This window comes from Nyctereutes procyonoides, unplaced genomic scaffold, assembly GCF_905146905.1.
Source record: "Nyctereutes procyonoides isolate TBG_1078 unplaced genomic scaffold, NYPRO_anot_genome, whole genome shotgun sequence".
NCBI classification, from domain to species: domain Eukaryota; kingdom Metazoa; phylum Chordata; class Mammalia; order Carnivora; family Canidae; genus Nyctereutes; species Nyctereutes procyonoides.
The window spans coordinates 2,201,453-2,228,123 of record NW_026575043.1 but is presented as its reverse complement, the minus strand read 5'-3'; the positions used below and the strand labels follow the sequence as shown (position 1 = coordinate 2,228,123).

General features: G+C 38.6%; 2 protein-coding genes across 2 annotated transcripts; both read left to right on the top strand.

The window, feature by feature from the left end:
• The first annotated feature begins 5,660 nt into the window (after nucleotides 1-5,660).
• Nucleotides 5,661-8,036, top strand: LOC129507859 (patched domain-containing protein 3-like). The gene is given in 4 exon segments (XM_055322604.1): nucleotides 5,661-5,833; nucleotides 5,903-6,036; nucleotides 6,039-6,748; nucleotides 7,911-8,036. Coding segments are annotated over 4 exon segments (1,143 nt in total).
• Nucleotides 8,037-11,683: 3,647 nt separating this feature from the next.
• On the top strand, nucleotides 11,684-25,919 carry TRIM38 (tripartite motif containing 38). Its single transcript, XM_055322245.1, is given in 9 exon segments — nucleotides 11,684-11,900; nucleotides 11,903-12,093; nucleotides 13,271-13,366; nucleotides 15,918-16,045; nucleotides 16,047-16,146; nucleotides 17,174-17,196; nucleotides 17,288-17,400; nucleotides 17,713-17,719; nucleotides 25,403-25,919. Coding segments are annotated over 9 exon segments (1,392 nt in total).
• Nucleotides 25,920-26,671: the final 752 nt, after the last annotated feature.

The window sequence follows — 26,671 nt, the reverse complement described above, 5'->3', positions numbered from 1 at the left end:
TAAAGATATTATTTATTTATTTGAGACAGAGTGAGAGAGAAGAGCATGTGTGCACAAGCAGGGTGAGGAGCAGAAGGAGAAACAGACTCCGCATGGTGCAGGGAGCCCAATGTGGGGCTCAATCCTGGGGCTCTGGGATCATGACCTGAGGCAAAAGCAGACGCTTAACTGACTGAGCCATTCAGGTGTTCCTTTTTAATTTTTATTTATATATTTTTCAGAAAGAGTGTGCATAAGCGGGGGTGGGGAGAGGCAGAGGGAGCAGGAGAAAGAGAATCTTAAGAAGGCTCCATGCCTCAATCTCATGACCCTGAGATCATTACCTAAGCCAAAATCAGGAGTCATATGCTTAACTGACTGATCTACCTAGGCACTCAGAAGATTTTATTCTTAAGCAATCTCTACACCCAACAGGGGACCTGAACTCACAACCTTGAAATCAAGCGTTGCATTTCCCACTAAGCCAACCAGGTGACACTCTGTTCTTTTTTTAAATGACAGATTACCAGAAAAAAAGTAGCAATCAAGTTGGTAGCAGAGCTCTCATCAGCAAGAATAAATGCTAAAAGGTAGTAGGAAAATATCTTTTATATACCTAAGGTAAAGAACTCATAACATAGAATTCAATATATAATAAATTATCATTCAAAAGGAAGATAAGTCAATATATATTCAAGTATGAAAGGGGCACCTGGGTGGCTCAGTAGGTTACATGTCTGCCTTCAGCTCAGGTCATAATCTTAGGATCCTGGGATCCTGAGCAGGGAGCCTGCTTCTTCCCCTTCTCACCCAGATCATGAGCGATCTCTCTCTCTCTCTCTCTCTCTCTCTCTCTCTCTCTCTTTCTCTCTTTCTCTCTCAAATAAATAAATAATATCTTTTTTTTTTCTTTTTTTTTTTTAATTTTTTTTATTTATTTATGATAATCACACACACACAGAGAGAGAGAGAGAGAGGCAGAGACACAGGCAGAGGGAGAAGCAGGCTCCATGCACCAGGAGCCCGACGTGGGATTCGATCCCAGGTCTCCAGGATCGCGCCCTGGGCCAAAGGCAGGCGCCAAACCGCTGCGCCACCCAGGGATCCCTAAATAATATCTTTTTTAAAAAGTTTGAAAAACCAAGAGTTTACTCCTTACTGGCATTTGTGAAGAAACTACTAAAGAATATGCATCAGACGTAAAACTTATTCAGAGAAGGAAAGAGGAAATTCAACAAGTGAGCAAATTCATTTGAAAACCATAGCTAAACTAAATGAAGTATTGAGTGTGAAAAAAATAATCACAGTATGAGGTGTCTGGGTGGCCCAGTTGGTTAAGTGTCTGACTCTTTCTTTTGGCTCAGGTCATTATCTCAGGGTCCTGGGATCAGGCTCCACACTCAGTGAGTAGTCTGCTTGAGGATTTTTCTCTCCTTCTCCCTCTGCCCCTTCCTCCATTCTCTCTCTCTCTCTTAAATAAAAATAAATACATCTTAAAAGAAAAAAAATAACAATAGTAATTTTCACAGATGTTTAAAAATTGGAAAATTCTAGATAACAATACTCAGAAAGCTGATGGCAGGGTAGTTCAAATTGAAATAAAAAATTAAAAATATTTTTGTTGCTTTTGGAAAAGAATAGTTAATACTTACCTTAGAACTTGTTGGAAAGGAGTGCCTGAGTGGCTCTATTGGTTAAGAGCCTAACTCTTGATTTTGACTCAGGTCATCATCTCAGGGTTGTGAAACTGAGCTCGAGTCAGGTTCCCCACTCATCAGGGAGTCTGCCTCTCTCCCTCTTCCTCTCCTTCTACCCCTGTATGTGCACTCACTCTCGCTTTCTCTAAAATAAATAAATAAATCTTAAAAAAAGAAAAGAATTTGTTGGAGAAATGTAAAACTAAGATACATGTTGAAAATTTAAGAGTAATTTTTAAAACAAGCCATGAGAATTAAGAAAAAATGTAGTACTCCAACAATAAGAGCAGGAAAAAAAGAAGAAAAAGCAAGTGGGAATAAAAGCTTGGCAAAAAGATGACATAAAATAGGGTACATTCTAAGGAAATTAATAAATTCTTGAAAATTTCTCTGTAGAACACTATCCATCAAAACCTACAGTCATTAATCCAGTACATAAGTGAAAATTCATAGTTTTAAATGCACGTATTATAAAATAGGAAGCAGTCAACTTAAGTTAGAAAAAGAATTTAAAAATTTGGAAGAAGAAAATAAAGGCAAAGTAGAAATTAAAAAAACAATGATCAAAGAATTTTAAGATAGAGCTAAACTGCAGAATCAAAACCTGCTTCTCTTAAAATAGAAATTTTAAAAAAAACTGCTTTAAAAGCCTTCCTAAGGAAAAAAGAGAGTAAACACAAATTAATAATAGGAATGGAAAAGGGGTCATAAGTACAGATAAAAATAGTTTTTTTTTAATTTAAAAAAATACATGAAAATGTTCTGGCAGTTTAAAAATTAGTGACATAAACACATTTTTAGAAAAATTATCAAGTTGGCTTAAGAAGAAATGTAACAGCTAATTCACCTTATACTACCAAAGAAATTTAATTGGTTGGTAAAAATTTCCATCTCTTAAAGGAACTAGACCCAGATAAGTCACAGGAGAGAACTCCCAAAAAACAAAAGCCCAGGACCAGACAGCTTCACAGGCAAATTCTACCAAACATTTAAGGAAGACTTAATGCCTATTCTTCTCAAACTATTCCCAAAAATAGAAAGGGAAGGAAAACATCCAAATTCATTACTATGATCTAGTAATTACACTACTGAATATTCACCCAAAAAATACAAAAGCACTAATTCAAACGGATACATGCACCCCTATGCTTATTGCAGTATTATTTACAATAGCAAAAATACAGAAGCAGACCAAGTGTCCATATATACATGAAATGAAATATTATATATAATGGAATATTATTTATAATGGAATATGATTCAGTTGTAAAAAGAATGAAATCTTGCCATTTGCAATGACATGGATGGATCTAGAGAATACAATGCTAGGCAAAGCAAAATAAGTCAGCCAGAGAAAGACAAATACCATATGACTTCAATTATATGTAGAATTTTAGAAAGAAAACAGACCAGCAAAGGAATAAAAAAGAGAGAGAGAGAGAGAGTAATCAAGAAACAGACGTTTAACTATAAGAACAAACTGATGATTACCAGGTTGGTACCTGGTGTCTCAGAATACAGGCAATCTGAGCAGACCTTACAAGATGCATGGAATATATTTCAGCCATTATGTCTGCCATATTTGAGTGATATAATTCCTAGAGCTGTGGAAAGACAAGCAGGACCACCTAAATTATGACTAACATTAGAGTGTCCTCTGAGTATCAAATGCAGGGATGAATAAGATGCAGTCCTTGTCTCTAAGAAGCACATAGTCAAGTGTTGGAAACAGATTATCATGTAACTAACAGCTAAAAGAGAAACATCTTGTAAATAAAAATGGGCAAAAAAATTTAATAAAACATTTAAAATAATGGGCAATTGCCCTTAATTTATGCCAAACTGACTTTGGCTAACCTGAGAGAATGGGACTTAGAAAAGAAGAAACGGGGGCAAGAGAAAAAAATGGGTCATGGGGGCTGCCAAAGAAGAGCTGGGGAATAGAAGGAAATGGAATCTATAGAGTGATGAGAGATGAAGAAAAGTTAATGTTTTGTCTGATTCATTTTATCTAGACTGAAGGTGGATAAGAAACAGACTAGATAAAATTTTAAGTTTTACACTATATTCTTGAATTCCCAATACCCACCACCCCCTTCTCATCCAGAAGGCATTTTCTAGAGTATGGAGAATCCTATCCTGACAAAGTAGACACCATTCTCAGATTAAAGGCCAGAGGGTTGTCTGCATTGAAAGGACTTAAGAGACATATCACTTAGGACAGACAAGTCACTTCTTGGCCATGTTACAGCTGCACGGAGTAGTCTGGAGTTCTGAAACAAATATGAAAGGGTTTCACAACTCAAAAATAGCAGATGAGCTCATTTTAAAAATACCAAATTCCTTTTATGGAAACTGGTGGAAAATACTTACTAGTGGTATTTTTGATTGACATTCTAAACCCATACAAACATTAGTAATCTAGATAACTAGAATAGTAAAATAAAATAATCTAGAATCAATCATCTAGAATGAAGAAACTAGATAAAATCAAATCCCGAGGCACATATTTTTCTATAGAGTATAGTACTTCACAGTGGCTGATTTATGAGCAATTGTAGAAATTTAGTGGTTGTATTTTGAGATTAAAAAAAATGCTGATGCTGTGCTAAAGATGGGCACTAAGAGGTCCTGTGTTTGGTTTTGAACATTACAGAGTATTTGTGATCACCCTCCCTCTAACATTTCATCCTAAAATCTTTAGGAGGCCAGCTGAGCCCTTCTCTTCATAAGGTAGATACAGTTTGGCAAATGGAATTCCCAAATCAGTTCCTCCATTTAAATGTGCTACAGATGCCACTAGATTTATAGCACACCAACAATCAACGCAGCATGTAACTAGAACTTGCAACATGCAGATAAAGGAGAAAAGGAATCCTCAGGCCCACTGACCATAACTTTTAAAATAGAAAACGGGTGCCACCTTGTGGTTATTAAGGCCACTCTTAAACAATGACTTTCTGGAAAGCCAACTTAACGAAATCACCTATTTGTTTCTCCTCTAAAATGCTGTTGAAGATACCTCCCTTATACTCTTGGACTTGATACTCTTGCAGTCTGGAGATTTTATTAACATTCTCTATCTACCCACATAAAAACACAATCACTATTCATGTTAAGTAACTGCCAACCATGGCAAACATGGCAAACAATTTTCATAACTCTAGGAACCTCTCTCCACCTGCCTTTCAGTTACCTGCATGTTAAAAGGTAGGCGAGGATTTCCATTAAAATGGTGACATGAACCCAGGTGTCCCTCCATCCTGGGAGCTGTGGAACAGACCAAAGATAAACTTATCCTCACTTTTCATTCTACACACTTACTTCTGACTTTCTACAAGGAGAATGTATCTGTTACGTTTGTAGTTAATAAAATATAATAAAGTGTACCAGGTTCACCTTACCCAAGAAGTGCGTTACTGGATGGTCTCCGGAAAGATTAGCATGTGTGTGTCGGGGGCGGGGGGTGGGGTGACAAGTCGAATTCCCCCAATAAAATATGTAAGTATTGTAGAACGGGTACACATCTCACGCAGCATTAAAAAGTGTTTCTGGGGATCCCTGGGTGGCTCAGCGGTTCAGCTCCCGCCTTTGTCCCAGGGCGTGATCCTGGAGTCCCGGGATCGAGTCCCGCATCAGGCTCCCGGCATGGAGCCTGCCTCTCCCTCTGCCTGTGTCTCTGCCTCTCTCTCTCTCTCTCTCTCTCTCTCTCTCTCATGAATAAATACATAAAATCTTAAAAAAAAAAAAAAGAAGTGTTTCTGTTTGAAATTAAACTTCGGAGAGGAAAGGCATGCCACAGACAAGTTGGGCTGCTTGGGCTGTGTGTCAAAAACGCCCGCTCCCCAGCGGACCCCTGGCCTCGCGCAGCCGCAGCCTTGGAATTCTCCAGCCAACGGTCGGGTGGAGGAGTTGGGCGCTCCAGCCGGTGGCTGCCTCCCGACCTGCTGCCCAGTTTGAACACCTTGCCTTTCCCTCCCGGAAATGAGCCTCAGTCTCTCCAAGGTTGCGCCCGACGCCTGGCGGGAGATGGAGGTGAAGGGGGATCCCGAGGCCAGGGCACAGAAGCCGGAGCCGCAGCCTGAGGCCAGGCGGGAAGCCGAGGCCCATCCCGGGCCGACACTGGGACGCCGCAGGACGTGGGTGTGGGGTCCCAGGTAGAGCCGCTCCCCGCCTCCAAGCCAACTCAGGGACAGGAACCCAAGCTTGACTGGGCTTCGGGACAGCGCACAGGGCCCCTGGAGGCGTCTCCTCCGCAGTCGGGAACAGTGTGGAGCGTCCAAGTCTGCCGGCCTCCCCGTCGGAAAGGCAGCTGTCAGCGAGCCCCCCTGCCACACCGACTGCCTGGAGGCGCCCCTCAACCTGCCTGGGGAAGGCTGGGGAGGGAGGTGGGCTCGCACCCCTGGGTCTTCCTGCTGGTGCCCATGCTGCTGACGGCCACTCTGGGCACAGGCTTGCGTTCCTTGCCCAGCAATACTGAAGAAAACCTCGAGGAGCAGTACACCCCCATGGGGAGCCCGGCCAAGGCTGAGTGGCGCTTTGTGCAGGGGCATTTCACCACCAACGACTCTTACGGATTCTCCAACTCCAGGAAGAGCACCGGGGTCAATTTTGTCTCCACCCTAGTGGTTTCCAGCACTGCCTCGCTGCTGCAACAAGAAATCTTAGAAGAAATTAGTACATTGGACACCGTGGTGCAGTATCTTTATGTGGCCAAGGAAAACGGGACCCAGATTGGCTACGATGGGGTGTGCGCTAAATACCAGGGCGCCTGCGTGCCCTCCAACGCCCTCCTGTCCGCCTGGCGCATGAACAAGGACCTCGACCTGACAAACATCACTTTTCCGGTCTTCAACCTATCGGGTCAGCTCAACTACCTGGTGGGCACCATTGGAGGAACCTTTTTAGGCAAGAGGACGGGAAGGAACCAATTACTCGTGAAAGCCATGCGGCTACTGTACTACCTGAAAACTGAGGATGTGAAGGACAATGAGCTTAGCCATATGTGGTTGATCCATTTCCTGAACCAATCTACCAACATTGAAAAGAGTTTGGCCTCAAAGAAGATCCAGGTACCTGGTGGCTGGGTTTTATAGGGAGGCCAGGGAAACGTGGGAGGGATAATAACACTTTTTCTGAGGACCTTAGCAGGGGCACTCCCTGATAATTCGGTGGAGCCCTTGACCTGAAGCAGGGAGTGCTCTATTCCATTCAGTACTTAATCCAATTTCCTTAATCTCACACAACAAAGGATGCCACAAATCTTAACTCCTTAGTAATAATCTGGTGGAAAACACAAATCCCACATCCTCAAGGCCGGTGTGTTCAGTACAGGCATCGACTATCAGGTTTTCTAGTCAAATTATGTTGAAATTGCTACTCTTTGTTAAAGTCTTTGCTGTTTGGGGGAGCCCCTTAAAACTAGTTTGAAGTTCACTAAGATGCAAAAACATAGACACCTGAGTGGCTCAGTGGTTGAACATCTGCCTTTGGCTCAGATCATGATCCCAGGGTCCCTGGATGGAGTCCACACCAGGCTCCCCGCAGGAAGCCCGCTTCTCCCTCTGCCTATGTCTCTGCCTCTCTCCCTGTCTCTCTAAATAAATAAAATATTTTTTAAAAAAAATGCAGAAACTAACCTTTAAGCAGAAGCTCCATGGTGTCTTTGAAAAGATAACTAGCTCAGCATTTTCTAAGTAAGTTATAGCATAGTACCAGGTACACGCTAGCTACTCTGTAATTGTTGGGCCAGCAAGCCTACTAATACTTGTGAGTAAGCCTGATCAAAGTGAGACAACTACTAGAAAAAAAGCCCTTAAACACCAGATCTTTCTGAAATATCAATGCAATTTAAAAAGCCTTCAAATACCAGATCTTTCTGAAATATCAATGCAATTAAATAGACAACAGCCTAATAAAAACTTAGAAAAAGTGACAATTTCTGTAGTTATTAATGATTCATAGTCTTATATAGAACTCAGATTTTGAGTTCGGAGGAACTGAGAACTCAGGAGTTTTCAACTTTGGGTTTTTGCAAGAAACTGGAAAGCAGGCCAGATTTGTGGGAAGAAGCAAATCCATATTGTCTTTATTCTAAAGTCATAATTCACTTTCTTTGATCTTTTGCTAAATTTTAACATTTCAATCAATAAGCGATAGCATTTCAATAGTGTTTGTAACTCACACACACATATTGGAATTAAAAGTTATTTATTGGAGTATATTTTTTGGCAGATGGTCTACTTTACATCACTTTCTAGACAACTGGAGTTTGAAGCAACCTCTATGACAGTGATCCCCTTGTTTCATGCGGCATACCTTCTAATCATATGCTTTGCAATCACATCATGCTACAGGTAAACAGTTTTATTATTGGTTTTTAACTCTTTTTAAAAAATCTTTGTGTGTGGGAAAATACATAAAAAAGATATAGAATATGCCATTTCAATCATTTTAAGTGTACAATTCGGTGGTATCAATTACATTCACGCTGTTGTGCAGCCATCACAACTATCTGTTTCTAAGTATTTTCCATCACCCCAAACAGAATTTGTATAAGCATTAGGCAGTAACCCTCCAAGGCATCTGCCTCCCAGTCCCAGTTAACCTTTCTCTACCTTTTATCCCTATGAATTTGCCTATTCTAGAGATTTCTATAAATGGAATCATACAATATTTGTTCTTTAGTGACTGGCTTATTTCACTTAGCCTAACGTTTTCAAGGTTCAACTATGATGTAGCATGTATAAAAACATTCCTTTTTATGTTTTTATGACTAATAATTCATCATATATATATGTATATACACATATATATACATACAGCACTGTTTATCCACTTATCTGTTGATGGGCACTTGGAATGTTTCCTCCTTTTGGCTATTGTGAATAATGTTGTAATGAATACTGGTGTACAAATATTTGTTTGAGCTCCTATTTTCAATTATTTTTAATATATACATAGGAGTTGAATTGGTGAGTTATATGATAATTCTGTTTTTAGTTCTTTGAAGAACCGCCACACTGCTTTCCATGAAGACTACCTCATTTTATATCTTACCAAGCAATGTATAAGGGTTCCAGTTTCTCCACATCCTCACCAACACTTGTTACTTTTTGTTTTATTGATTAAAGCCATCTTAGAAATGGCAAAGTAGTGGCAAAGTACTCAACTAATAATGTTGAGGGTCTTCCTGTGCTTATTGGCCATTTGCCCATCTTCTTTGGAGAGAAGTCTATGTAAGTCCTTTGCCCATTTTTAATTGGGTTGTCTTTTTGTTGTTGAGTCCTGTTATTGATGAGTAGTTTGTGTGTTTTGGATATTAAACCCTTATCAAATATATGATTTGTAGGGGTGCCTGGGTGGATCAGTTGGTTGAATGTCCAGCACTTAGTTTCAGCTCAGGTCACGGTCATTCTCAGGGTCGTAGATCAAGCACCAAATTGGGCTCAGTGCTAGGCATGGCACTTGCTTAAGATTCTCTCCCTCTCTCTCTCTCCCTGCCCCCCCCCCATGCTCTCTCTTCTCTCTCTCTCTCTCTCTCTCAAATAGAGAAATAAACCTTTTTTTTTTTAAAAAAAAGTCTTTCACCTCTTTGGTTTATTAAATTTATTTCTAAGTATTTTATTCTTTTAGACACTATTTAAGTGGAATTGCTTTCTTTCATTTTTAATTGTTTATTGCACATAGATAGAAACACAACTGATTTTTCTGTGTTGATCTTGAGCAGCTTTGCTCAATTTGTTTATTAACTCTATTAGTTTTATTGTGGATTCTTTGGAACATTCATGGATAGAATCATGTAATCTGTAAAAAGGAATTGAATTCCTTTTATTTCTATTTCTTATCTAATTTATCTGGCTAGCACTTCTACTTCAGTGTTGAATGCCATTGGTGAAGGTAGGCATCTTTATCTTGTTCCCAATTTTAGAGGGAAATCTTTGTCTTTCACTATTGAGTATAACATTAGCCATGCAGTTTTCATAAATGCCCCTATCATTTTGAGGAAGTTACCTTCTATTCCTTGTTTTTTTAGTGTTTTTATCATATGGGTATTGGATCTTGTCAAATGCCTTTTCTGCATCTATGGAGATGATCGTGTGGTTTTTAAACTTTTGTTCTATTAGGGTGCTATATTACATTGATTTTCCCATGTTGACTCATTCTTGCATTCCTGTAATAAATCCCACTTGTTCATGATCCCTTCGATGTGCTATTGAATTGGCTTTGCTAGAATTTTATTAAGGATATTTGCATCCATATTCAAAAGAGATATTGATTTGCAGTTTTCTTTTAGTGTTTGTCTGGAATTGGTATTACTGTAATGCTGGCCTCATAGAATGAGTTAGGAAGTATTCCTTCCTTTTCAATTTTTTGGAAGGATTGGTGATAATTCTCCTTTTGTGTTTAGTAAAATTTACCAGTGAAGCCATCTGGTCTTGGACTTTTCTTTGTTGGGAGGTTTCTGATTACTGATTCAATCTTTTCACTTGTTACATGTCAAGATTTTCTGTTTTATCTTGAGTCAGTTCAGGTCATTTGTATGTTTCTAGAAATTTGTGCATTTCATCTAGGTTATCTAATTTGTTGGTGTAAGTTGTCTATAGTATTTTTTATAATCCTTTCAAGTTCTCTAAGGTCAGTAGTAATGTCTTCACTTTCATATCCGATTTAGTTATTTGTATCTTCTTTTTTCTTTGTCACTCTAGATGAAGGTTTGTCAATTTGCTGATTTTTTAAAATAACCAACTTTTAGTTTTACTGGTTCTCCATTGTTTTTTATTCTCAATTTTATTTTTCTCTATTCTGATCTTTTCATTTCTTTCCTTCTGTTAGCTTTGGGTTTTGTTTTGTTTTGCTTCTATTTCTACAAGATGTCTAGTAGCATAAGGTGATTTAAGAACTTTTTTCTTTTTTAATGTATGAATTTATCTGTGAGCACTGGTGTTGCTACATCCCGTAAGTTAGGGTATGCTGTGTATTTGTTTTCATCTGTAGCTAAGTATTTTCTAATTCCCTATGTGATTTATTCTTTGGCCCATTAGTTATTTAATAGTGAGTTGTTTAATTTCCACATATTTTGAATTATCCAGTTTTCCCTCTATTATTAATTTGAAGCTTCATTCCATTGTTGGTTGAAAAGATACTTGTAATTTCAATATTTTTACATTTTCAGACTTGTTTTGTGACCTAACACATGATCTATTCAACAGAATGTTTCATGTGCACTTGAGAATATTGTATATTCTGCTATTGTTGGGTTGAGTGTTCTATATAACTCTGCAAGGTCTAACCGATTTATAGTGTTGTCCATTTCTTTTCTTTCTTTATAGATTATCTGCCTAAATATTTTATCCATTATTGAAAGTGGTATATTGAATTCTCCAGCCAATATTGTAGAGCTATCTATTTCTCTCTACAAGTGTGTCAATATTTGCTTCATGTATTTTGGGTCTCTATTGGCAGTGCATGTGTGTTTGCGGTTTTTATATATTCTTGATGAATTAGTCTTCTTATCAATATATAATATCCTTACTTGTCTCTTTTTTAATTTTAATTTTAATTTTTATTTTTTTATTTATGATAGTTACACACACACAGAGAGAGAGAGAGAGAGAGAGAGAGAGAGAGAGGCAGAGACACAGGCAGAGGGAGAAGCAGGCTCCATGCACCGGGAGCCGGATGTGGGATTCGATCCCGGGTCTCCAGGATCGCGCCCTGGGCCAAAGGCAGGTGCCAAACCGCTGAGCCACCCAGGGATCCCTGAATTTTAAGTTTTATTTAATTTTAATTCGTTTAAATAGAAGTGCCCTCATGTGCTCATCACTACCATTTCCCACAACACAGCCTCATTTTATGTACCATCTAAATTCCAATCCATTTCTTCTCTCTAGAGAGAAGACTCCAAGACCCATGGAGGCCAGTGGCAGCCAGTAAGCTGTATTTCTATCCCTGTGGATTTTCACCTCTGCCTCTAGATCCAGAATTAGAACTTATCAGGAAAAGCCATGGCTTCTGCCCCAATCACCAAGAGGATGAAGGGGGAAGCCACATGTGCTGTCTGCCTGCAACTAATGTCTGAGCCTATGAGCATCAGCTGTGGACATAGCTACTGCACACTGTGCATCATCAGCTTCCTTGAGAACCTAGGCCATGCAGAACCATCGCCAAATATGTTCCCCTGTCCCCACTGCCCGGCTTCATTTCAGTTGTCCAGCCTCTGGCCAGTAAGTAACTGGGAAGTCTCATTGAAGCCATCAAGGAGATGGAACATGAAATGTCATGTGAGGAACACGGAGAGCACCTCCATCTCTTCTGTGAAGACGAGAGCCAGCTCATATGCTGGCGCTGTGAGCGGTCACCGCGGCACAAGGAGGACCACACAGCTCTCATCGAAGACGTATCCCAAGACTACAAGGTGAGTGAATGGGTTGGAGGGCTTTGGCAAGTACTGCTCCAAGTATCAAAGAGTAAAGTTCAGATTATACCTATAAAAAGGAGGAAAGGGACAGTTTCAGGCAAGATGGAAGCTTGGGGAGCTAAAGGATTTGGAAATGATTTTTCATGGAAGATGAAATGGAGGGAGAGGTTTGGAGCAACTCCTGTTTCTCACTCAGAAGCAGTAAAGGAAGGCTGGCCTTTGCTATAGGGAATGAAGAAAGGGCACAGTCCTGCTACCTTATTCTCCCTCTGACCTGCCTATATTTGAGGAAAATGTTCCTAGTGTGGGGCTCCTTGTTCCCTCCCCTATGAGATGGAGGTGGGCTTGTAGTAAGGTTCTGAGTTCCCTGGGTAGTCATGGCAATACTGTCTTTGACAAGTTTCAGAGGGCCCTTTCTTGAGAGGACTCAAGAATAGATGAGTATATTTATTGGGTTTACAGAAGACAGGATTTGATTCTTTTAGTATTGAACACAATCAGCAATTCGGGTCATTTTAAAATTGCTTTCCATGGAAATGTGAGAAACTATTTTGAAAAATAACCCAAAAGCTTGATATACATACAAAATCATTTTAGATTGGCTTCATGAATTAGCACTCTTCAAAGATATCAGAACCTCCCTCCTCCATTAAGTATTTCCAGTTACTTTCGCTGACATCTTGGGCTTTCCTTCCCTACTCACCATAACACAAAGTTCTGTGTGTATTAGACACTCTGGCATTGGTTGTTTGGCTCAACATATTATTTTATAAAATCTTCTTTTAGAAGATGATTAGCTTGTTGCGCGTGAAGTGTTTCCCTGGGAAGACTGTAGTGGTGGATGTAGCTCAGGCTTTGAGTTCGCAGACAAGGTTGGAATCACAGCTCAGCCATTGACCAGTTATAGCATCTTGGGCAAATTATTTAACCCCTTCCTAAGCCTCAGTGTCTACTGCACAGAAATGATGTTAAAATCCTACCAATTACTCAGTGCTGCCAAGAGAATCAAATATTTGATTACACATATAGTCCTCAGTGTGCTTCCTAGACTATTGTAACAACTCAATGTATATTCAGTGTTATTCTGATAGTCTGGAGGGCTGGGGTTCCCTTTATGTGCTTAATGAAGAGTTATCAAATTGACTTGACTTTATTCACTGAATTTTTCCTTCAGGAAAAGCTTCAGAATGCTGTGACAAATTTGAAGCAACTAGAAGAGGAATGTATGAAACAGAAGGTGTTCACAACAAAGCAAATAAGTGAATGGAATGTAAGAATTTGGATTTATTGATCTCAAGCCATTTTCTATCCTGGAGTGTAAAAATAGGACAGGATTGACAGAACACAATGATAATTTATTTTCATTAAACCAGACCACAGGGAACCAGATGAAACCCAAAAAAGGAACTCTCATTTGTTTTTATGTCCCTCATTATCTACATCTGTAAGAATTTATGTCTAATATCTTCAACTTCTCAGTTGTAATTGACTGGGATTCTTGATACCTTAGGAGAAGCAGAATTGGGATATCTATTTAAGTTAGAGCCATCCTTGACTAGGTCTCATATTTTAAATACCTCAAAGTTCCTTCCTGGTTTGAAGGACTCAACTTTAATACTTTACCACACTTAGCACACAGAGCACAGGCTGTGGCTCCCAGCCTCACAGGTTCACAAATTAATCTTTGTGAACATTAAGGAAACAGAAAAACTCCAAGTTGAGATTCATATTACTCAGCTGGTGAGGCTGATAAAAGGAGTCTATTTGATTTATAAGAGGGGTCATAACTGTTGCAAGAACTTGTACATACAAACTGCAGACTAGGAGTCTTTAAAATGATTTCCATGGCTGACCAGCTCCCCATGATCAGAGGGGCATTCCTTAATGGAAATATTTATGTAATCCATCAATTTGTAGCCAAATGCCTTAGGCTTGTGAGCCATTTAGCCTCTCTCAGGGGTCTCTTCCATCCTCTGCCCTGTGGTTGCTAAACTCTGAGGATGCTCTCACTTCCCTTTCTGGCTCTTGGACAGTGGAGAGGATCTTGATTTTAACTAATATATACAGAAACCGCATCCATGAGTCTTCTAGAACATCATCTCAGTCATCAAAACACTGTCTGAATTGGGGAAGCACTGGCAGAAATTGCAATTCTGTATCTCCCAAAATGAAAGCCAAGTCCCAAGAGATGTATCACTTGGCCTCTGTAAGTCTTACACATAAAGATAATTACTTAGACCCTGGGCTGGTGGTGACTATTTCTCAGTTAACTATGATAAAAGCCTGCCACTCAGACCTCCCCCTGCTGAGACCATGGATTTCCCTACTAGCCTGGTTGTCTTAGACTCCAGTCACAGTGATGTTTATTACAAGCTTTCACTTCAAGAAATTTCCTCAGGCTCAGAAATACCTCCTTACATCCCAAATAAAAAAGTGTTTGACCTCAGCCCTAATTCCATGATTAAATTATCTGGCACCACTGACCCTCCTTCCTCTTGTACCTTAGTTGAAGAAGAAGGAAATCAATCAGGCAACTGTAGAGAATCATGACAACTCTCCGACATCTGAGTGCCTACTTCTTAGGCATGACTCTGTTGTTATTTGTGACATTCTTCCAGCTCCAATGACTAAGTAGCTGAGAAAACTTTCTTCTCTGTATGTGTATGCTAACATGCACATAACATAAAATTTACCATCTTAATCATTTGTAAGGGTACACAGCTCATTGGCATTAAGTATTGTTTTGTTGTACAATCATCACTGCCATCTATTAGTGAGAACTAATAGTGGAAACTAATGTCCAGAACTTTTTCATCACCCCAAACTGAAACTGCCCATTAAACACTAACTCCCCATTTCTTTCTCCTCTCAACCTCCAGTAACCACTATTCCACTTTCTGTATCTGTGAATTTAACTAGCATAGGTACCTCATATTAGTGGAATCATATGATATTTGTCTGTCGCGGCCGGCGTGAGGATGTCCGGATTCAGGAACCGAGGGCAAGGGGATGAGAAAGAAACAAGAGACTAAAAGTTCATGGGATAGGAGGTTCCATGCGGCTGATGGCCGCAATGGACAAGCTTTATTTTTACATGTATAGTTTATATAGCCTCTATAAGAAGATGACCTATTTCTCTAAGGAGAAATACATATCGTGGACGAACATACATTGTCTTTAAAACTAACAATAGCTAGAACACCGCAAATTCCTGTCACTTGTTCTTAAGCAGTAGAGCATGAATGCCACATTTAGAATAAACAATGAGGTTTGTTCATTAAGTAATGACTACCAAGGCAGTCATATGTCAAGCCACTTCCTTGCTCACTTTATGGGAACTTGTCCCAATAGTATTTTAAAGGAGAAGCAAATATGTACTTTTACTTCGATAAGGGGGAAGAGCTAGGTGCAGTCCCAGCGGGTTGGCCAGGCATGACAAGGAGCCTTTGCTCAACCCGGAACCCTGCCTCGCACCGCAGGACTGCGGGTTGGCCAGGGACAACAGGGAGCTTTAGCTCAACTTGGAACCCTGCCTCGCACCGCAGGACTGCGGGTTGGCTAGGGACAACAAGGAGCTTTGGCTCAACTTGGAACCTTGCCTCACACCGCGGGACGGCTCCCGACATTTGTCCTTTTGTTTCTGGCTTATTTCACTTAGTATAATGTCTTCAAGATTCATCCATATCATAGCATACATCAGAATTTCATTCCCTTTTAAGTCTTAGCAGTATTCCATTATCAAAGTACCACATTTTATCAATTCATTCATTGGTGGACATTTGGCGTGTTTCTATCGTCTGAGCATACTGTCTTGACTCTAGGAGAAGATAGAGATTCAGAAACAAAAAATTCAGTCTGACTTTAAGAATCTTCAGAGCTTCCTGCTAGAAGAGGAGAAGTCTTATCTCTGGAGACTGGAGAAAGAGAGAGAGCAGACTCTAAGGAGACTGAGATAATGAGGCCACTCTGGAACAGAAGAATCAAGAGCTCAAGAGTCACATCCTGGAACTAGAGGAGAAATGTCAGGGGTCAGCCCAGAAGTTGCTACAGGTGGGGTTGTGTACTTGGGGGAAGGAACTCTTGAACTGTTAAGAGAAGAAGGGTGAGGGAATATGGGCTGATTCATGAGGCCTGCCTGCCTCACTTAAAAGTGGCACACTGGTATGGGGAATTTAAAGAAATGTTTATTTTATGTATACCTCAGTATCTATAGAGTAGCCTTTACTTGTCTGTAGCGAATCAGAAAAATCTATGTGAATCAGAAAAATATAGCCCTTCTGGATGGATGTGGTGGGGTCCTTGACTAAATGGAATCATAGGGTAACTTTTGCTACCATTAGTCTCTGTTCCATGTGCACAGAACCCTGACTGTCAAACTGCCTCCTGAAATATTCCGCCAGGTGACTGGTGGGTGATAAAGTGGGGCAGCCAACATGAGTGACAGTCTTTTCCCTGATTTGCTTGTAGAGCCCTCCACAGCTCTTAAGGGGCCTTCTTTCTGCTATATGAAAGATCCAGCCCATTAAGATAACTGTGCCCGGAGCTATTAATTCTAGTTCCCACTGATAGATCTTGAGGTTATACTGTAAGCATGAGACCATAGCATGAGTGTTGCACCACCACATGATATCCGCTCCCATCATCTTAGTGGCACATTCTCAGAGGCTATGTATATATTCACCACTAAGGACAGACAGTTAATGATAAGTGGTCTTTAATATGGGCTCACTCTGAAAGAAATTAGGTCACTGGAAGCAAGTCTTAGCAAAGGAAGCATGGGGAAACCTCCTAGGCCTCTTCCCTAAGCCTCCCACAGGCTGTGATTGTAGACACCACAGGTTCCCACAGATCTCAGCAAGAAAGATAACAGACTCAGAGGTTGATAAACATCCTGCGATTCTGAATACCCAGGGAGCTGGGATGGGAATCATTCTATCTGAGTATTCATCAATAGCTAAAGCTGGAGTCACTCTATTTACTTTTTTGGAAAGAACATTTATAGAGACCAGCTGCATGTGCAAAGCCTCATGAAATACTGATGTTTCCACATTCACTTTTTGTCTTTGTTTCTCTGTAGGATGTGAAAGACACTTTGCGCAGGTAAGTCCTATATGAATGCATGAGGGAAGAGGTATGGGTATATAGAGTTGAGTGTATCACTGAAGAAGTCCTTGGCCTTTGCTTATTCTAGGAGTTGGGCTGTGACGCTGGAAATACCAGAGGCCCACTCTTTGGAACCTCATACTGTGTGCAGTGTTTCTGAGCTATATTTTGATGTGAAGAAAATGTTACAGAGCTATCAAGGTATGTGAAGAATCCCTAAATGCTAAGGATGGAAGGGACCTTATGTTGTGATCACATTCACCACCTGTCCCTGGGCAGGCTCACAGCAGAGAGGTTGTTTAGTGATTTTTAGTGTAACTGTCTTACTCTCCCTTGTTAGCATACTCCAGTGCTTAGATAAGGACATAGCATACTGGTTATCTGTGCAGACCCTTCACATTCCTGATCTCCCATATAATAACTGTGTCACCCAGGCAAATAACTTCCTTAGTTTCCCCAGCTGAAAAAATGAAGATATGAACTATTCCCACTTCATTGTGTTGTCATGGAAAGTAAATATGTCAACAAGTACAAAGTGCTTAGTGCAGTGACTGGGACATAGTGTTTGTGGTTAATATTTTAATCAATTTTCAGAGCAAGGTAAGAAAGATAAGTGAATATTATGGACTTTGGTTCAAAAGGTTTTAGGCTCTTGACCCAGACAACACAGATGGTAAATATTAGAACCATGATGAAAACCAAATTTTACCAATTCCAAATTGGTAATTCCAATTCCAATTTCAATTGGTAAATTTTGCTCCATTGATTCTCCTAATCAGTGCTTACTATATTTCCACAATCTCTTATTTATAATTACAACATTTTAAAAGCTCTGAAAACTCAAAGTTTTTAAAAACTTGTTTGGCTACAAAATCAGACCTAACCTAAAATGATCTGGTGACTCAATTATTATCTCTTCCAGTAAACAAATTTAGCAGCTTAAAACAACACATACATAGTATCTCACAAGTTCTGTGGGTCAGAAATCTGGGTACAGCTTAGTTGGTCCTTTGCTTAGGGCCTCACAAAGCTGCATATGAAGGGGTTGGGCAGGCTGGGTTCTCATCTGGAGACTAGATTGGGGAAGAATTCTCTTGTAAGCTCACTCAGGTTGTTGGCATAATTCATTTCTTTAGCACATGGGCCTCTCAACATGGCCAATTACTTCTTCAAAGTGAGCTCAGAAGAGTCTCTAGTGCATGTCTCTTAGTAAGATGGAGTCACATATAATGAAATACAATCATAGGAGTCACATCCCATTTGCCATATTCTGTTATTCAGAGGCAATTCACAGGGCCTGCTCACACCCTATGGGAAGGAATTGTATAAGAGCAGGAACATCAGAAGGCAGGGACTCTGAAAGTCTATCATTGTGTCTGTCTTCCACAGTGGCCAAAACTGAGCTGTAGTGATATGAGACTGTTTGAAGTCTTTATTTATCCCACTTAGTTTGAATATATATTTTATTGCAGAAATATTGATGCATTTGATCACAAGGTACTGCTTAAGACCTGGTAGAGGTAGGCACATAATTTAGAATATACATATATACTTCATAACATCAAAAGTATTCTGAATTCCTATGCACTTAACATGGGAGCACCCAAATACAGAAGCAGTTAAAAACAAACCTAAAGAAAATAATCAATAGTAACATAATAATAGTTGGGGACTTGGAACACCTGAGTGGCTCACTGGTTGAGCATCTGACTTTAGCTCAGGTCATGATCCTGGGGTCCTGGGATCAAGTGCCACATCAGGCTCCTGGCGGAAGCCAGATTGTCCCTTTGCCTATGTCTCTGCCTCTCTCAGGAATAAATAAATAAAATCTTAAAAAAAAATAACAGTAAGGAACTTTAACACCCCACTACGTCAAATGGATAGATCATCCAAATAAAATCATCAGGGTAATAGTGGCTTTGAATGACACATAGGACCAGATGGATCTAACAGATAAATTCAGAACATTCCATCCTAAAACAGCAGAATATATTTTCTTTTCAAGGTACACATAGAACATTCTCCAGAATAGATCACATATCAAGATACAAAACAAATCTTAAGAAGTTAAAAAAAAATCAAAATCCTACCATACATTTTTTTGACTACAAAAAGGAAGGAAAGTTTCCAAATTCATTCTATGAGGCCAGCATTACCCTGATACCAAAACCAGAGTAAAGAAAAAGGAACTATAGGCCAATATTTCTGATGAACATAGACTGAAAATCCTCAAAAAAATCTAGCAAACCAAATCTAATAATACATTTAAAAAAATCATTCTCATGATCAAGTGGGATTTATTCCTGGGATGCAAGCATGGTTCAATATTGGCAAATCAATAGTGTGATATACCACAAGTGAAAGGATCAAAACCAAATGATCTTTTCAATAGATGTAGAAAAAGCATTTGACAAATTACAACATCAATTCATGATAAAAACCCTCCACAAAGTAGGTTAGATGGAACATACCTCAACATAATAGAGGCCCTATATGGAAACCCACTACTAACATACTCCCCAGTGGTGAAAAACAGAACTTTACCCTTAAAGTAAGGAACATGACAAGAATGTTCACTCTCACCACTGTTATTCAACATAGTACTGGAAGTCCTAGCTACAGTAATCAAACAAGAGAAGTAAAAGGCATACAAATTGATAAGGAAGAAGTAAGATTTTCACTATTTGTAGATGACATGATATCTTATATAGAAAACCCTAAAGACACCACCAAAAAACTACTAGAACTAAATTTAGTAAAGGTGTAAGATACAAAAACAATATGCAGAAATCTGTTGCATTTCTATACACTAATAATGCAATAGCAGAAAGAGAAAATAAGGAAACAATCCTATTTATAATTGCATCAAAAATTAAGATACCTAGGAATAAACTTAACCAAGGAGGTGACAAACCTGTACTCTGAAAACTATAAAACATCGGTGGAAGAATTTGAAGACAACACTAATAAATGGTAAGATATTCCAGGTTCATGAATTGGGAGACCAAATATTGTCAAAATGTCTATACTACCCAAAGCAGTCTACAGATTTAATGCAATCCTTATCAAAATATCAGCTGCATTTATTACACAGTAGAACAACATTGCTAAAAAATTCTGAATCCAAAAACCATTTGGCCGCAGGGAATTGAGATAAGGATTATGGGCCTGTATTTGTTTTTCCCTCAAGTTAAAAACAACAAACAACAAGAACAACTATAAAGCAAAGCAACTCTGGTATTTGATCCTATAAAGATTCAGGAAAAGAAAAAATAGGACTCTGTACAAATCACACTCAGATGTCACTAAGCTGATTTGTCTTCTCTTGGCTTTTACAGAAGGATTACAACATTGTGCAAGTCAATCTCTTTCTTAAATTGTCTCATCTTTTAACTAGATAATTCCCTTTCTTTTTTAGAGCCCTTATTATTAAAACTTTTCTTATTTCAAAAGTAACACAAATATATTGTAATCGAACAACATAGATAAGTATGAAGAAAAATTCAAGGTTTCTCCTACCCCTCTCCAATCTTACTTTTCTGGGTAACAAGATCTATGTTTTTCTCCGTGTTTGTTTTTTGTTTTGTTTACAAACATTTGCTATATAGAATGTCACTCGTTGCTTTTTTAAAGCAAACATTAATAAGTATATCATAATTATTTGTAACCATATCCCTACCATTGGAGCTTCAGGCTGCTTCCAGCACTCGTGTATTACAACTTTGCTGTAATAACTGCCTGGGCCATGCAACCTTACATCCTTGTGTTTTCATACTTGTGGGCATATACCTAGCATTGGGGTTCCTGGGATTTTTGTTAATCTTAATGCATATTACTTGTTCCAGTGTAGCAACATACGGTCTCAGCAGCACCAAGAAATATACCAAGCACTCTTTCCATGGCAGATGAGAAAAGCTTCGCATGTGTTAACCTGTTTTATACAACAGTCCTTTCTGTAGGAAGCATTTTTCACTTTATAGATGTGGAAACGAAGACACAGATAAGCAATGATTGGTAACTTAAGTAGTATCTCTCTGAACTCACTCTCTTAATCACTTTGCACTGTGGCAAAAAAAAAAAGGAATATGTTTTTTTTAAATTTTTTTTAAATTTTTATTTATTTATGATAGTCAGAGAGAGAGAGAGAGAGAGAGAGAGAGGCAGAGACACAGGCAGAGGGAGAAGCAGGCTCCATGCAGGGAGCCCGATGTGGGATTCGATCCTGGGTCTCCAGGATCACGCCCTGGACAAAAGGCAGGCACCAAACCGCTGCGCCACCCAGGGATCCCCAATATGTTGTTTTTTAATCCACTGTTGTGGAGGGGACTTTGAAGTTTATGTATAATTGGTTTTGTTTGTTGCTGGTGTACACCTACTATTGTGGACATTATTACTGATGTGTCCTTGTGTTCTGTGAATGGTTTCCTCTGAGCATATGCCTTGAATTGAAAATGCTGCTGTGTAGGGATGCATATCTTAATTTGACTAGTATAGCAGATCTTTAAATTGTATCAGTTTTTATCCTGCCGACAACATCAGAGCTCTCACCGTTCCACATCTTCCTGAGTTTTTGCTTATAATTTATAATTTTTGGCAATCTGATGGATCTGAAATGATACCTGATTGTGGACTTAATTTGTGTTCTATGATTTCACCAGTGAGGTCAAGCCTCTTGTAAGTCCATTAGCCCTTTAGACTTCTGTGATTTACCAATGATTTGCTCTCAATCATTAGGCATTTTTCTGTTGGATTCTTTCACTTATTGACTCAAGGGAGCTCATTATAGCTAGTATCTCTGGCATATGTATGGCATTTTATGTTTTCATTCTATCTTTTGATATATAGGGTTTCAAGATGCATTTTTATTCAAGGTCTGTGTCTCCTTGATTCCAAAGAGTGCCATCATCATCAACAAGCATTGAATTTTCTCAATGAGTTAGTTGCATTAATTGATAGGATCATATGGCTTTTCTCCTCTAATCTGTTACTTTTGTGAGTATGATAATTTATTTTCTAATGTTAAACCATAGTTGCAGTCTCAGAAAAAGCTAAATTTTGATATTTTTGTTTTATAGTATATATAACATAGGTTTGATGCCCAAATATTAATTTGTCATGAAGATCATTATTGTGCCTCACTTAGATTGCTAGATAAGGGTTAGTTGCATAGAGCAGTTAACAAACAAATAGTCCATTGAGTAAATAGGAATCCTGACATTAGTAAGTAAAGTTTAGCTGTCACCCAAACTCTGATAGTATTATGATTATGATGGAGTGATGATGGAGATATTGCTAAGTGTGTCGGGATAGGCTGCTTACACATCAAACCTCCTCACATATAAAGTGAGTCATATGTTTTCCTGGTAAGTGTCCCTCTCCAGACATCTTCTTTTCTCATTACTATAACTGATACTGTACCAGCTCTGTTGATAATAATATTGTAAGATGGCTCTTCACCTTGACCGCTTGACTCTGTCTAGTTGGTAATAAAAACAGCTCAGTCTTTTCATACAATTATACACACACACAGAATATTATATATCTAATAATATATTAAAACATTTGATATATAATATATAGATGATATTTTTGATGTAATATATATTCTGTGTGACTTATAGTATATATTGATATATATTAGATGACTTGAATTATATAATAAGATTATATAATTTACATATAAATAATGCTATCACATAATTACATGATATATTGTAAAAATATATAATATGTATGATAAACACATTAAATACATAAAGTATATACAAATATAAAATGTAAATTAAATGTCTATATAAAATATAATTTTATACGTATATGTAAAATTTGATTTCTTATTAATTACACTATTTTTAGGATTTTTACATCTGTGTAAGTTACAGGGCTCTGTAATTCTCTATTCTTTGGAAGATTTGATATAAGATTGCCATTATCTATCCCTCAACTGGTAGAACTTCTTTAAAAATTGACAAGGTCCCTTGATGTTATGTGCATGTTTTATTATCTGTGTGTAAATTTTAAATTCCTTATTATATTTCTTTAGGTTAAGTCTGTTCACATTTTTCTTTTGAATGGGTTTTCCTAAGAACTGTTTTTCTAGAAAGTTATTCATTAGGTTGATTTTTTTCAATTTTATTTATAGCATAAAGTTTATCATAGATTATCTTAATTTTTAAATTTCTATATTCATTCAAATTTTGTCCTCTTTTTTCTCCTTCAATAAATCTTTTTAGAGCTGTGCCTATTATATTAGTCTTTTTGTGAAAGCTACTGTTGGCTTTTCTCTCTCCACTGAATTCTTATTTTCTTTCATTTCATTGGTTTATTGTTTAGACTTTATTTTCCTTTTTTTAAGAAAAAGTTTTGTTGGGTTTCTATGTTCTTTTACTTTTTTTTAAAGATTATTTATATATTTATTTATTTAGAAAGAATTGTAAGTGGGGGAGGGGCAGAAGGGGAGGGAGAGAGTATCTCAAGTGCTGAGACCTACATGGGGCTCCATCTCATGACCCTCAGATCATAACCTGAGCCTAAGCTGATTTGGGCATTCAGTGGACTGAGCCACCCAAGCACCCCATTCTCTGTTCTTTTCCTATTTTAAGCTAGTTAGCATCCTAATTTCCAGCTTTTTTCTTTTTCTAAAATAAGCACTTAAAGGTATAAATTTTCCCAAAAATTCCACCTTAGCTTCATTGTATAATTTTTTATATGTAGCATTTATTATTGTTCAAGTGTGTATATCATCATATTATGATTTAGAAACATTTACATTTCCTTATAATTAAAATATTTTTTACTGTTTTTTTTTAATTGGTTTCTAACCTAATTGTATTGAGGTCAGAGACTGTGGTTTATGCAGTATGGATTCATTGGAATTTGTTCAGATTTGCTTTCTGACTAGCCTTTACTCAATTAGTACATATTCCATATGTACTGGAAAATAGTGCCTATTCTCTATAAGTTGCTGAACTTTATATATATATTTGTTAGATTGGACTTGTTGGATTGTTCAGATCTTCCATATCTTCCCTTTTTTGCCTGCTTGATCTATTAATTATGGGAAAAAAGAATGTTAAAATATCTCATGGTGACTGTAGAGTTGTGAGTTTCTCCTTGTAATTCTGTAATTTTCACTTCATATATTTTGAGACTTACTGCATGCTTGTTTGGAATTAGGATATCTTCCCAGTGAATTATATATTTTTCTCTTTTAGGTAATCATTTTCATCCTTGATAATACTTTGACTTAATACCTTTTGATGCAATTATATAACTGTAACATCTATATAACTGTATTATCCATCCTTTAACTATCGGCCTTTCTATGTCTTTTTGTTATGTCACTTATAAGCAACATGAGGTAGAATTTTAAAAATCCAATTTGATATCTTCTCCTTCAAGTGGTATTGCCAACCCGTAAGCATTTTAATTTCTTAACTTGGGTTTTCCTGAATCATTAAGATAATATAAATTGAAGCTCCAAGCTTTTTTGAATCAGGCTCATAATAAGGACTGATTGGACAGCATTTAATAAAGGGGTTATCTACAAAGATGACGATTGGGGTTATTAATAAGGAAGAGTGAAGCAGCCAGGGCTAGGAGTAGGTAGGGAGCCTTATCACCTCCCTGGGGCCTCAGTAGCAGGTGGAGGGCACTAATAGTAGGAGAGGGTAGCCAAAGGCAGAGGAAGGCAGACCCTCCAAATGATAGCCAGTGGGGAGGGTCTTGGGATACTAAATACTCTGAACTCTGCTTCTTTTTGCCCTGTGGTTTCCTCTGGTCCTTCCCACTGCCTTTGGAGAGGATAGTAACCATGTCAGCTCTGGTTAGTTATGGGCCTTGGCTCCTCTGAATGACTAAGATGGTGATGATGAGGAGGATGATATTATTATTATTATTACCACTTATGGGGCACTTATTGGGCACTTACCATATTCCAGGAATTTTTCTGAGCACTGAGCATACATTAGCTCATTCAATTCCCCCACCATTCTTTGTGGCATATATGATAATTTCTACTTCAAACCGAGTCTTGGAGGATGACTTGCCTAAGCTCTTACTGGCTAGTCACAGAGGATGCTTGGGTTTGAGCACAGGCTGGTTTTATTTAAATTAAACTGTGCTCTTGCCAACAGCAACAAAGTGTGTCTTATTTACTTACTTACTTATTTATTTATTTACTTACTTACTTATTTTTTTTCAGTCAGTGTGACCCTGGACCAGCTCATCATGAGCTAATTCTGTCTGAGGATCGGAGACAAGTGACTCGTGGATACCTCCAGGACAATCTGAAAAATTCTTCTAAGAGATTTAGTGTCTTACCCTGTATCCTGGGCTGTGAAGGCTTCACCTCAGGAAGACATTATTTTGAAGTGAACGTGGCAGAAGGAACTGGGTGGGACTTAGGAGTCTGTTTGGATAGTGTTCAGAGGGACGTTGGTGTGATACAAAAGCCTCAGTCTGGATTCTGGGCCATTAGACTATGCAAAAAGAAAGGCTACGTAGCACTTACCTCTCCCCTAACTTCCCTCTTTCTGATGGAGCAGCCCCTGGTTGTGGGGATTTTTTTGGACTGTGATATTGGAGTTGTATCATTTTACAACATGACACCTGGATCCCACATATTTACCTTCCCAAAGACCTCCTTCTCGGATACTGTGCGGCCCTATTTCTGGGTTTATCAACATTCTCCTTTGTTTCTGCCTCCCCCAGACGAGTAAGGAAAGAAGTAAAATCTCTTTCTTGGCTTAACACCATAGAAAATATCATGAAAATCCTGTGAGGACAGAAATGTGGTCTGTCTTCCTCACTGCTCTTGTACTGGGCTTTTAGAGTGGCTACTTAATACATCTGCTTTGAGTGAATAGATAGAACAACTGTAAAAATGCTGCAGATTGTCAGCCTGAGCTGGGGAAAGCAAGATAATATCAACGATCATGCACTGTCATTTCCATCTCCCCTCAATGGGTTCAGAGCTTTGATTTCCAAGAGTCTTTGGGTAACCTGCAGGGTGACCCAGAGGTCAAGAGGTCTGAGTTCTCCCAGTTTGTTTGATGCCATATGAACTCATGGGTAGGGGGTGAGGAAAAGTTGTGATTGTCTCTGCCAACTGCAAGAAAGAGGAGGAAAACCAATGTAGTGACTCTTCTAACCACTGACATTTGCTTATTCATCTGAGCCATAACCCTGGATGATGCAATGAGTGCAGATGCCTGCCATACCTAGTGAGCTCCACCTGGGCAATAAATAGTAAAGTATGAAAGAAGGGTTAAAATTGCCTTATGGTGATATGCTTCAAATGGGAAGGAGATTAAGAGTAAAAACAAATTTTCTTAGGGGACTCAGTACTGGGAAAGAAGTTGATATTTTCCAGATTCTGTGTGCTAAACCAGCTATCTTGACATAGTTTAAGATCTCAGCACATAGTTACTGCTGGCATGATTTTGGCAGAATCACCTTCCCCATATATATG